This window comes from Paramisgurnus dabryanus, chromosome 15, assembly GCF_030506205.2.
Source record: "Paramisgurnus dabryanus chromosome 15, PD_genome_1.1, whole genome shotgun sequence".
NCBI lineage: Eukaryota > Metazoa > Chordata > Actinopteri > Cypriniformes > Cobitidae > Paramisgurnus > Paramisgurnus dabryanus.
The window spans coordinates 1,320,842-1,334,830 of record NC_133351.1 but is presented as its reverse complement, the minus strand read 5'-3'; the positions used below and the strand labels follow the sequence as shown (position 1 = coordinate 1,334,830).

Below are 13,989 nucleotides of genomic sequence, written 5' to 3'. Positions count from 1 at the left end.
AAAGACGCAGATGGGAAGTACAGTGTTCCCAAAAATGTAAACTTATATTTGATTATATATTTGAAATCTTATATTTAAAGTATACATTCTTCGTCAAGATTATAGATCATTCATCAGCAGAGGCATTTATGGGGTGCACTGATGTTTTTTAAAAAGCTTTATCTCATGTATGTTGGACTATTTTAAGATTTTTTTAGATTTGTAAATAAAATTATACGTAGAAACTATTTTATATTAGTTAATATAAGATCTTGAGACATTTCATGGAATTGCACAGTGGTTCCCAAACTTTTTCAGCGTGTGCCCCCCTTGTGTACGGTGCAGTCCTTTGCGGCCTCCCAAAGAAAATTTGTGACAAAAAACTGTTCTAAAACTCAACATTTTAATAAAAAACAACATTAAATTATACAAAAAAGTAGTGCTTTTGGTTAGTAACCTTATTTTTTTAGGTTTATTTACACAGAATTCATGATAAATTAATGTATTTCATAAAATGTCATAAAACTGGGGCCCCCCTGGCACCATCTCGCGGCCCCCAGTTTGAAAACCACTGGACTAACAGATGCTAGATGTATTATTATGTGACATCACCACTAGGGGGTGGCCTTGTTTCACAAAGCTGTGCAGCTTGCAAAAATGTCCGATTAAAATACTTCAAACTATAAAAAAACAAAATGCTTTTATCCAATTCCATAACATAAATAATGTATTTGCCTCTTTAAAGGAACATTGTATGCAATATAAAGCTATAATTTTTAGACATATTAAAAGGGATAGTTTACCCAAAATTGAAAATTCTGTCATCATTTACTCACCCTCATGTGAAAACAAACATGTATAAATTTCATTATTCTAATGAAAACCAAGGAAGATATTTTGAGAAATGTTTGTAACCAAACCGTTCGTGGACCCCATTTACTTCCATAGTATTATTTTTTTCCTACTATGGAACTGAATGGGGTCCACGAACGGTTTGGTAACAAACATTTCTCAAAAAATCTTCCTTGGTGTTCATCAGAAAAAAGTAAATTATACATGTTTGTATCCACATGAGAGTGAGTAAATGATGACAAAATTTAAAATTTTAGGTGAACTATCCCTTTTAATATGCTGTGTTTAAGAATATTCACAATTAATATACAGGCATTCACATTTATAATGGGACAAACCATTTTATTATTCCATGCCAGGACATTATTTACAATATTTTCTACTTCAGAAAAAAATTGGATTACAAAATATAACACTATACAATATTGAAACAATTACAAAAAAACAAGTTCTAATCAGGAAAATAAAACCTAAGAACTGAATAAAGTGCAGTAAAAGGTGCCACTTAATCTGCAACTGTAATAAAACGTTTCTAATAAGAGATTAAATCTTTATTCAGATTACTTTTATGACTAAAAGCAGGTTTTGCTCAAACTTTTTGTGCTTTTGGTTGGTCTATTCAACACAAATCTGTGAAAATGACAAATCCTGAGGACACAGGGATGAAGATGGAAAATTTATATTATAATCAAACTTTGGCATTTTTATTTAATGTCACATGACAATCACAGCAATTTAAAGGGGAACCATAAACCTTTAAATAGTAAAAGGTTAAATAGTATGTCACAGTTGTCTTGCAGTGTTACAAGGTCAAGGGTCAGATATAAAAAGTGCAAGTACAATATATGGCTGTGTTCAGAATAGCACACCATTATTATCACACTGTACATCTATACTATACTACAGCAGTATATAGTTACACTGTGCACAGTACGCAAATCTATGCATAGAATATCCAGATGACCTAAGGTGCAGTACAGAATATGATGGCATTGCAGTTCTGTATCCATGATTGTGCTCAACCCTGCATTTCCAGTGTAACAAAAATAAACTGGAAGTAACATGAACTGCATTCATTTTTAATATCCGTTCCCTTAGACTGCCAAAGACAAGACATTTATATGAAAACTTTTAAAAATGCAAAAAACAAAACAAAGGATTTCTATTTCTGAGATGATAACTGTGCACCACTCGCTGATGTACTACTTTTAAATGTTTTGTGCAATAGTGCATTGTTTCACATACCATTTAAAAATAAAAAATAGCGTACTACAAGTAGTGAACAGTTCATACTACACATTATTCCGTAAGCAGAAAGTTAGTAATCCATTCTGAACATAGCCAATATTTCAGGAAGACAGGATAGATGAGGACCATTACCAGAGCAGATTGTTTCATACTAATAATGAGAAAACACTCAATTAAATCATGTGAGCACAGATGAAAGTGTCCCTATTCAATGCAACTAAACTTAACACTGTAACTAAAGGTCAAGATTTCGTTGTTAATCTGTATATATCAGGTTATAATCAAAACCCTATTGAACACGTACATAAAGTGACCCAAGGTGCGTGACATAAGAAAAAAAAAGGGGTTAAAAGATTCATAAATAATTCTGTTCAGACATCAACAGTAAGTATTATTTAAGGTGCTCAATCATGGAATGTAGGTGAAGCACATTATATTCTTATTTATTGATATCAGGACTGGTATCGTGGACTCATTCAGCCAAAATATGAGATTTTGGTCTAGTTTTGTAAGCCTCTCAAGGTTTTACATCTGCTATTAAGATCGGTTTGGGAGATCCCATCACACATGTAATAACCATTTCAATAATGGGTGTCTCCTGTTGAACCTCAGATTTCTGGTTTGAGTCTCTGGTTTCATACATCAGTCAATTCATCACTGTGTCAATGCATGTTGATAAAGTATGAATCATATAAAAGATCGTCACTAAATGTGACTAAAAAGGTCAGTGTTATTAAGTGAAGCCTAAAGTGGACTACACACAAGTGTGTGCCATGATATGTGTCAGGCAGTTTTAAAAGAGTGCGCAACTATCTACAAATTTCTTTGCAAAACAAAAATGTTTAAATGGATTTCTAGAAAAACAGCAAATTTTCTTTTATATTTGCACTTCAGTGATTGATTGACAGGTGAGTGGGCGGTCCTTCACTGTTGTCTGTGACATTTTAGGATGAATTAGCAGTTGACCCTGTTTACACCTGTATTTACCACATGTGATCGGATCTCCCGAGACCGATGTTGATTCCGGCCTATCAAGTCAATCTTGGGGGTCACTGACCTCTAAATGGTCAGGTATAGGCAGACCCGTGAGGACGGTCAAGCACTTGTTCCACACGCTAAACACGGGGCAGATGGGTTGTGAGAAAGCTACGTCGAAGGTGTACAGGTGTTGCGTTCCAGCGGCGTCGTAGAAAGCTAAAGATCCGGTGTCGTAGTCCAGCAGAACGCCTAGACGCCGCATATGAGGAGACGGCTCGACCGGATACTCTTTCCCATTATGTCTCACAGCCCATGAGGTGTTACAGCGACAGAGCACCCATGACGCAGAGTCTTTGCCCACCCATCCGTGTTTAGGAGCTGACTTATACGCAATTCCAACGGCAAACCTTAAAGAATTAAAAAATATAATAAGAAACATGACGTGTGCATTTTCATGTGATATAAACATACATGAACATGAATATGTTGTTTACAGCCTAACAATGGACACCATGTTTCACGTTTTCAGCTTTAAAGGGTACCTATTATGCAAAATACACTTTTACAAGTTGGCATTGTGTGAACACAACCACCCTATAATAAAAAAATCCACCTGCTGCTTCTTTTTTAATCTTTATTAAAACCATTAGACATGCCGTTTTGATTCTCTTATCAATGTGATGTCACACTGATAAAGCCCCACCCACTTACAGTCCTGCATAGAGACAGAGCGCCGCGCGTCATAACCTGAAAACCACGCCCACCGGGGGGGAAAACAATCCAACCGTCTCCATTGACTTTGTATTGCGAGAGGCTGCCTCCTTGTCATTTCTGGCTTATAACAAAAAACAGAATAATGCCTAAAAACTGCTGTGTGACAATATGTACAGCTAACAAGCCAAAGAACCCAGAAATAAGTTTTTATAAGCTGTCAAGCCGTAAAACCCTGTCTTTAAGGAGAATAAAGTGGATCGCCGACTACGTTTCCCCCTAGTGGACGCAGTTCTACTAATAGTATTACTATGAAAAGTTGCCTGTTTCCATTTTTGTGTCTTTAAACGCTCGTTTTTGGGGTCGACAGCTTATAAAAACTTATTTACAGATTAAAATTAAAAACAGAATAATACATAAAAGCTGCTGTGTGACAAGGTGTACAGCTAAAAAGCCAAAAAACCCAGAAATAAGTTTTTTTTAAGCTGTCGACCTCATAAAACGAGCGTTTAAAGAAACAAAAGTGAAAACAGGCAACTTTTCATAGTAATACTATTAGTAGAACTGCGTCCAATAGGGGGAAACGTAGTCGGCGATCCACTTTATTCTCCTTAAAAGCTGGGTTTTACGGCTCGACAGCTTATAAAAACTTATTTCTGGGTTCTTTGGCTTGTTAGCTGTACATATTGTCACACAGCAGCTTTTAGGCATTATTCTGTTTTTTGTTATAAGCCAGAAATGACAAGGAGGCAGCCTCTCGCAATACAAAGTCAATGGAGACGGTTGGATTGTTTTCCCCCCCCGGTGGGCGTGGTTTTCAAATTTGCATATCGACGCTCTGTCTCTATTACCAGTTTCCGCACTCAGTGAGCAGTACGCTGTCCACAATATCTCAATAGTGACATATATTGTCTCAAACTGTATTGATCAGATCTACTTGAACTTGCTCCCACCCAAAAAAAGAGAAATTGTGGACATGCTATAATAAATTATCTCATTCTGGGCACACCTGAGACTTATATTATATCTTGTAAAAAGGCCATAACAAGTGCCCTTTAAGTTATTTAATAAAAAAAAAAAAGTTTTTTAGAAAAAACATGTTTTTATATCCTTAAAGATTTATATAATTTTTCACTAAAAATATGTCACCGAATATTAATTCAGTGATGCTATGCAATGAAGTTTCAGTCATCTGTGCTATTAAACAAAGCAGAAAAACACATCATGCAAATTTTACCATGTGCTTCCTCCAATCAGAACTTCCCAGTAGTGACGTCCACTATCAATGTACACGTTTCCAGTGACTCCATAGTTCCCAGAGCTGCCGAAGCGGTCCTGTGCATGGCTTTTCATAGATGAAGCCTCGTCCCGTTCCACAGTCAAACTGTCATGTGACACCTTTAACTTCCTGTGTGCAGACTTTGGGTCGAGTTTAAACGGCTGACCTGCATTCACAAACAGATTCATGCGCTTATAAATCCATTTTCTTCCGTAGGTTACAGGTTATTTAGCACAAGTGATCTAAAAGGACTCGATACGGAAACTAGACGTAAACTCACTGTTTGTCTTCAGTTTGCCAGGTGGGCTGCTGCGACTCCCGGCCTGATTCATGGCCTTCACGATGAAGATGTACCTTGTCCCGCTCTGCAGGCCGTGAACCGTGTAATGGTTTTGTTTGATGTTGGGTACGATCATCCAGCTGTCCATGGAGTTACAAAGACCTGCATAACCACAAACAAACATTTTGCAAATTTAAAAACAATCTGAGAATCATTTCATTATGATTCATGATTCTAAAGAATCTTTTTACAGCTAATGCATATAGACCATTTCACGGGATCAAATAGCCTGCGTGCACATCTTGGCAACAGAAGTGGTGTTATTCCCCATTGGTTCTAATGTGTTAGCAACTCAGAAAGTTTATTAAAACGGTTTCCCAGCATCCAAATGTTTGGTTGTTGCGTTTGGTTGCACTAATATTATATACTAATAAACGTATATATGTATCTGGCAACTTTATTTTTGGTCATCTGCTAACGTCTTCTATCCACTTCACTATAGTACACAAATCTGGTAGCAGTTTAGAAAAGGAAATAAAGTAAAATTTTTAAAATAACTTTCTCTGTCTTTGTTGCTTCGCTGCTGATTCTTGCCATACTTCCGTTGCCAAAATGCGCGCGCATACGCTGCCACGTCATCATTGTGTACAAACAGTAAAAGGGTCTATTTCAAACATAGCCAGTTTACGGTGACCACAGCTGTCCAACATCAAAAGTGACACAAAAAATATATACAAATAGTAATATATTTAGAAATTTCCCTCCAGCCAACGTCACTGAGGTCATAAGGGCTCCAAATCTCATATGTGATCCTGGCACACAAAACCACTCATAAATAGCACGGGTATATTTATAGCAATAGCCAACAATGAATTGTATGGATCCAAATTATCATTTTTTTAAATCATAGGGATATTAAGTAGGCCTGCATAACAATTAATCGCAACTAAAAGTTTTTGTTTACATCATATGTGTATGTATTGTATCATTATGTACACGTGCATCTATGTATTTAAGAAATACTTACATGTGTATATACATTTTTATATTTATATATAATTTTGATAGAAATATGCATAGTTATTATATACATATTTTTTCTCAAAATTATTTATGCATGTGTGTGTATTTATATATACACATAAATATTAAACACAATAAACACACATATGATGTAAACTTTTATTCTGCAAACGATTAATTGCGACTAATCATTATGCAGTCCTAATAAGTATAGTTATTGTTCCATTAAAATATTTTATAAATTTCCGTAAATATAAAAAAATTATTTATCTTATGTGTTGCTAAGGTTTTCTCAATACTTAATACTTTTTTGCGCCCTTAGATTGCAGATTTTCAAATAGTTGTATCAAGGCCAAATATAGTTGATATATAAATCCTTTTTTTTAATGACCTGTGTGCCTGTTTTTGTGATCCAGGGTCACATAACCCTATGTGTTATAACCCTATCCCTAAACAGGATAAATAATTAGACTTTTAGTATATAATCATTTACATTTCAGACTTCACAGAATTTTCATTTCCGAGTGAACTGCAGTATTGCTTTAAAAATGTGGTGACCTTATTCAATCAGTAAGTCTTTCTGTCTTCAGCGTTCCTCTCTTCTGTATCAAACACCCAAACCTGCTTTACAATACAATCTGTCTAATACATGAATTGGACGACACATTAAAATGAATTCTGCTGAGAAAACGTTAATATTTTTGTTAGAATAGCATCACCCCTCAGTTCTTTAATAAAGTGCTCGATTTAAAATCTAATCATAGCATGAACTGATTCGATTTATCGCTTTTCCTTTCATGATGTTAGAGCCGTACGATGTTCTCATGGATCAGAAATGGTTGGGCTGAAGTTTACAGATGACTCATTTGGGCAGGACTCTCTCTCTCTCTCTCTCTCTCTCTCTCTCTCATTGAACTTACTGACGAGGTTGGTGTGTCCGGTGCAGATGGTGTACTGAAGCTCATAGGAAACAATGCTGAATTCATCCTCTGAGGTCCAGTGGACGGTGATGGTGTCATGAGATGCTGTGCAGAGCTCCTCGCGGATGGTCGGGGCATTTGGAGCTGGGACAAAACAAATATTTCACAAACATTTTAGGCAGGCAGTAATGTAACTCTGTAGTTTAAGCAATGAGGGCGACTCATAGGCCTCCCATCTGCATGCAAATAGCACATATTCATTTGGCATTCACACAGCGTTTGTGGTCCCGCCGAACACAATTAAAGTTCTCTTGAGTAACATTATGAATTTTTGTCTGACACTTCTCAGCACATAGCAACGCAAAGTCGAGGTAGGAGTGTAAGAGGAAAAACACATGTTTTAAGCGTTTTCCCCATGAAATATAAAAAATGACTTCAAGCTTGTAGCCACAGTAACTGTGAGTAACGGAAGAAACCACCGTCTGAACACAATGTGATTCTCTCAAGTCAGCCGTCAAAATCTTTTCAATGCTCTGTCATATAGAAATGAACCATGCTAATAATAATTGACACCATGTCCTGAAGGAATCTGACCCGTCTGGAGACTGCTCCACTTAAATTTAATCTACTCCATAGATAATTTTGCTCAGAATAATGGCGAATGAAAGTTATACTTAAATATTTTTTTCATTTTAAAATTATTTGGCTGTAGCAGCAACATTTTCTCAGTTTAACTGTTAATGTGCTGCCTTTTATTTTCTTAAATCATCTTGGTTAATTGTGTTGACTTTTTGTGGAGAGCAACATTTTGGTTTTTTTTACCCGTACGAGACATCATATCACTTCTGTGCTTGATCTTTAACCCTTTTTTCATCCTTCATGGTGTGAAATAGATATACATAATTAACTACTACAACCAAGACTGCAGACCATGAGTGTTAGTGATGTGATATCTGCGAACTAACCTGTGAGGTAATCCAGACCCTCCAGCATCTTCTTCTCTCTGGCAAAGTCCAGCACGAACGCATCAAACGTGTCATTCAGGTTTATCTCTGGGATCAGGACCTGTGAGGATGCGGTTGCCATGGAGACTCTACAATCACATTTAAAACAAAGACTAGCTTGTAAGGAAAGCATATAAGTCTTCATATATCAGAAAAAAATAACAGCAATTTCACATGCAATAGTGCCTACAACCAAATGACCTCTCAGCGATGCTCTTGGCCGTCTGTAGGAAGCGGGCGTGATCGGTTTCTTTCAGAGCCTGATCAGCTTGAGTTATGAGAGATGATGATCTTTCTATGAACTGTTTACAGTTGGTGATCTGCTGTGCGAGTTTTCTTAACCGCACCACCTGCAAACAAACACAAGTTATTAAAACTAGCAATGGTGATTCAATAACAGCTGAAGAAAATCTACTCCCAAATCACATCATAATATCTGTCAACAACATTTTGAGATTTTTATGAGCTATTAACAATCAGGTTCTATACTCATCTGGTTACAAAAACTTTTTTATTTTCAATTTAAACTTTACATTGAAAATTTTGTAAAGAAACACATACTTTAACGTTGTTTATATTTATATGCATGCATCAAAAGGTTTAAGATCATGAGAAACATAAATTCAAGTGTTTCTAAATGTTTCAGTGGTGTAAAAGTGGCCTTTGACATTGATATGTGGTCAGGAAGGAAACTGTGTTTCCTCTGAGCAATAGTCTTAAAGTCTTTGTTTCGTTCCTACTGTAGATTAACTCAACATTACCAGCATTAACAACACTGTGGAAAAACCACGAGACCCTCGCTGCCTTAAAAAGCATTTTCACTGTGACAAAAAAATATACTAGTTACATATCAACAACACCATATCTTATATTTAGAATATTTCACTGACGAAAGAACTGGATGTGGATTTGAATTATATCGTATGTGCTCAGTTAGGCCGTCATAATAAAGTGTTTATTTGAAGATTATTTTAGATAAATAATATTTATTATAGTACCTTTCCTTCCCGTATCTTTGTGCCAATAATTTGTCTTCTCTGCTGGACGATGTTTATCAGAAGATCACATTCCTCTGCTAGTTTACTCTCCTGATGAGCTGCGTTGTGCTAAAATACAATCAAATAAAACTAATAAATCAATTAACAAATGACTGAAATGCTAAGCACAATTGTGGATAAACAAGAGGAAGAGCTTCAGCAATGACTAAAGTGATACAGTCAAATAACATACAGACGTCTGATCCGTATGCAGGCAGATGTGTTTCACAAGACATAAACTACACATCATTTTAATAAAACAGCAGCAGTATCAACATACAGTAATAAAATGTTTAATATTTATTAATAATGACTGGAATAAATGATGCTCCATCAAGTAATATTGTCTCTATTTGTATCAATTATCTTAAAGGGATAGTGCACACAAAAAATGAAAATTCTGCCATCATTTCTCATCCTCATGTTGTTCAGTATAATTTTTTTTGTGATGAATACAAAAGAAGATATTTTGATAAATGATGGTAAGCACACAGTTGACAGTACCCATTTATTTCCGTAATATTTATTTACCTACTATGGAAGTCAATCGTAACTATCACCTGTCTGCTTACCATCATTTATCAAAATATTTTCTTTTGTAATCATCAGAAAAAAAATTATTCATATTATATAAGTGATAAATTCATATTATATAAAAATAAATTTATATTATATGAGTGATAAATTCATATTATATAAAAATAAATTCATAGTATATAAGTGATACATATATAAAAATAAATTAATATTATATAAGTGATAAATTAATATTATAAAAAAATTATATTATATAAGTGATAAATTCATATTATATAAAAATTAATTAATATTATTTGAGTGATAAATTCATATTATATAAAAATAAATTCATAGTATATAAGTGATACATATATAAAAATAAATGAACAATATATAAGTGATAAATTCATATTATATAAAAATAAATTTATATTATATAAAAATACATTTTATAATATACATTTTTAATAATTCATATTATAAAAAAAATTATTAATATTATATAAGTGATAAATTCATATTATAAAAAAATAAATTAATATTATATTAGTGATGAATTCATATTATTTAAAAATAAATTCATAGTATATAAGTGATACATATATAAAAATAAATTAATTTTATATTAGTGACAAATTAATATTATAAAAAATAAATTTATATTATATAAAATAAATTCATATTATATAAGTGATAAATTCATATTATATAAAAATAAATTAATAGTATATAAGTGTATATAAGAACTTAAGCAATACAATTGCATAATATAAACAACCTTAATTATTTATAAAATAAATAACAACCTTAATAATTTACAAACACTGTATGAACAGTATATATATACAGTATAGAATCAGCAGTCTGTGACTTTACCTCCACATGTTGACATGTCTGTATCAACTTCCCCATCAGGTTTTCTAACTCATTGTTCCTCTTGATCAAATTGCTGAGGTTGGAATCCAACATTTGCTGAAAAAAATAACAGCAAAGCAGCAACATCAGCAAAACAACACATAACAGAGCACACAACACCTGCAGAAGAGTTAGCTACACAACCAGAGTCAAGAGAAAAAACATCCTACATCCATAATGATGTTTGAAGAGGCCGATGACTTCTGCTCTTCTGTTCAGTGAACACTTCACAGACTGATGCTTTAATCAAACATCATGTGACATCACATCACAGCCCTGAGCGCCCGTGAGGGGAGGGGAGGGGGATAAACAATCTGACACAGATTTTGGAATTATAAAAGCAGATCAAGTCCATCTGCAGCTCATGTCCCACTTCTGTTTTCGCATTTAGAAACGAGGTGTTTCATTAAAAATTGTTTTTAGCGTAATGATGTGAGGGAAATATTTACATGGATTTAAGAATGTCTTAGCATTTTGTTCGCCTCTCTTTAAACTAAATGACTGTAGCTGAACAAAACCCGATGATCTGAGAATGTTGCACAAAGCATGTTTTGTGCTTCAATGGAAATCTTTTGTATGATGGAGTTACGCAACATGTCTGTCACAAATGTGCTTATATTTGATTAGTGACCTAGAAATGCCCTGAATCATACATATTTCTTCTTTAACATCATAGCTCTTTATGTTTTTAAGTCCATATCTTTTATAATGAAAGTTTCTGAAAACAGAAAATGTGCATTGTACTTTGATGAGGCTGTTGGCATATTATTGTTAACAACAAAAAGGCATAATCATCGGTCAGGACCGTTCATTTAAATCATCTGTCAATTAATGAATCTGCCTGATATTTATAATCTGCCTGTATTAATGTTAAAATACTGTAAATTTGTGTTAAGTATGAGAATTAGTGAAGTGAGTTCATGGGTCGTTAAGAGACAAAAGTGAGCTGGCAGCATGTGTGCAGATGCTATAAATAGATGATGAGAGATGAAAATCAGGTTAGATCTGTGGTTTATGACAGATTAATTTTTCAGATTACACTGTCTGTGTTTGTCTGTGGGTTCTAACCCAAATGGAAAATGAACAAAAAAGTGTACTTCATTTTGGAAAACATAAATGATTATGAATGTGGTTAATGTAAATAAATACTTTTTTATATTAAACAATGATGAGTATGTCATTAGATATAACAGGTCAAATTCAGCATTAGCCAAGGTTTGTTTTAAAATAATCTTTGCAGAGCAATAAAGAATCATTATCAATTAAAGGCAGACATCAATGATTTATTTTATGCCTTTAAAGTGGTCCAAATAAAGCCCTTTTCACTGCATCCTCACAAAAAGAAGTTTTGAGATACACTCAACTAAAGTATTATTAGGAACACCTGTTCAATTTCTCAAGGGATAGTTCACTGAAAAATGAAAATTCTGTCATCAACTGCTCACTCTAATGTTGTTACAAACCCTCATACATTTCTTTGTTCTGATGAACACGAAGGAAGATATTTTGAGAAATGTTTGTAACCAAACTGTTCGTGGACCCCATTCACATCCATAGTAGGAAAAAAGAAAACTATAAAAGTAAATGGGGTCCACAAATGCTTTGTTTACAAACATTTCTTGAAATATCTTCCTTTGTGTTCTTCAGATCAAAGAAATGTATATAGGTTTAAAACAACATGAGGGCGACTAAATGATGACAGAATTTTCATTTTTGGGTGAACTATCCCTTTAATGCAATTTTCTAATCAACCAATCACATGGCAGTTGCTTCAAAACAATCTCCTGAACTCCAAACTGAATGTCAGAATGGAAAAGAAAGGTTATTTAAGCAACTTTGAGCGTGGCATGGTTGTTGGTGCCAGACGGGTCTGAGTATTTCACAGTCTGCTCAGTTACTGGGATTTTCACGCACAATCATTTCTAGAGTTTACAAAGAATGGTGTGAAAAGGGAAAAACATCCAGTATGCGGCAGTCCTGTGGCAAAAATGCCTTGTTGATGCTAGAGGTCAGAGGAGAATGGGCCGACTGATTCAAGCTGATAGAAGAGCAACTTTGACTGAAATAACCACTCGTTACAACCGAGGTATGCAGCAAAGCATTTGTGAAGCCACAACACGCACAACCTTGAGGCGGATGGGCTACAACAGCAGAAGACCCCACCGGGTACCACTCATCACCACTACAAATAGCAAAAAGAGGCAACAATTTGCACAAACTCATCAAAATTGGACAGTTGAAGACTGGAAAAATGTTGCCTGGTCTGATTCTCGATTTCTGTTGAGACATTCAGATGATAGAGTCAGAATTTGGCGTAAACAGAATGAGAACATGGATCCATCATGCCTTGTTACCACTGTGCAGGCTGCTGGTGGTGGTGTAATGGTGTGGAGGAATTTTTTTTTTCATATTTTTTATAGGAGTGTATCTCAAAACTTATTTTTGTGAGGATGCAGTGGAAAGGGCTTTATTTGGACAACTTTAAAGGCATAAATCATTGATGTCTCCCTTTAATTGATAATGATTCTTTATTGCTCTGCAAAGATTATTTTAAAACAAACCTTAGCTAATGCTGAATTTGACCTGTTATATCGAATGACATACTCATTATTGTTTAATATAAAAAAGTATTTATTTACATTAACCACATTCATAATCATTTATGTTTTCCAAAATGAAGTACACTTTTTTGTTCATTTTCCATTTGGGTTAGGACCCACCTTAGGCCCCTTTGTGCCAATTGGGCATTGTTTAAATGCCATGGCCTACCTGAGCATTGTTTCTGACCATGTCTTTCCCTTTATGACCACCATGTTCCCATCCTCTGATTGCTACTTCCAGCAGGATAATGCACCATGTCACCAAGCTGGAATCATTTCAAATTGGTTTCTTGAACTGACAATGAGTTCACTGTAATAAAATGGTCCCCACAGTCACCAGATCTCAACCCAATAGAGCATCTTTGGGATGTGGGGGAACGGGAGCTTCGTGCCCTGGATGTGCATCCCACAAATCTCCATTAACTACAAGATGCTATCCTATCAATATGAGTCAACATTTCTAAAGAATGCTTTCAGCACCTTATTGAATCAATGCCACGTAGAATAAAGGCAGTTCTGAAGGCGAAAGGGTGTCAAACGCAATATTAGTATGGGGTTCCTAATAATCCATAAGGTGAGTGTATTCACGTTAGGGAATTTGCTAAATTTCTCCATGAAATGTGATCTTCACATAATATTCCATA

At 34.7% G+C, this 13,989-nt stretch overlaps 1 protein-coding gene across 3 annotated transcripts in view; it reads right to left on the bottom strand.

Moving 5' to 3' along the window:
* Positions 1-1,152: 1,152 nt before the first annotated feature.
* mid1 (midline 1) overlaps positions 1,153-13,989 on the bottom strand; it is a 38,206-nt gene continuing 25,369 nt past the window's right edge. For all 3 annotated transcript variants that reach the window (XM_065252389.1, XM_065252391.2, XM_065252390.1), the window contains exons 3-10: positions 10,707-10,802; positions 9,273-9,380; positions 8,476-8,624; positions 8,236-8,363; positions 7,271-7,414; positions 5,328-5,489; positions 5,006-5,213; positions 1,153-3,464 (exon numbers count right to left, since the gene is read on the bottom strand). In XM_065252389.1, the coding sequence (XP_065108461.1) occupies positions 3,116-3,464; positions 5,006-5,213; positions 5,328-5,489; positions 7,271-7,414; positions 8,236-8,363; positions 8,476-8,624; positions 9,273-9,380; positions 10,707-10,802 (1,344 nt within the window). In that variant the 3' untranslated portion in view covers positions 1,153-3,115. The remainder of the gene's footprint in view (positions 3,465-5,005; positions 5,214-5,327; positions 5,490-7,270; positions 7,415-8,235; positions 8,364-8,475; positions 8,625-9,272; positions 9,381-10,706; positions 10,803-13,989) is intronic.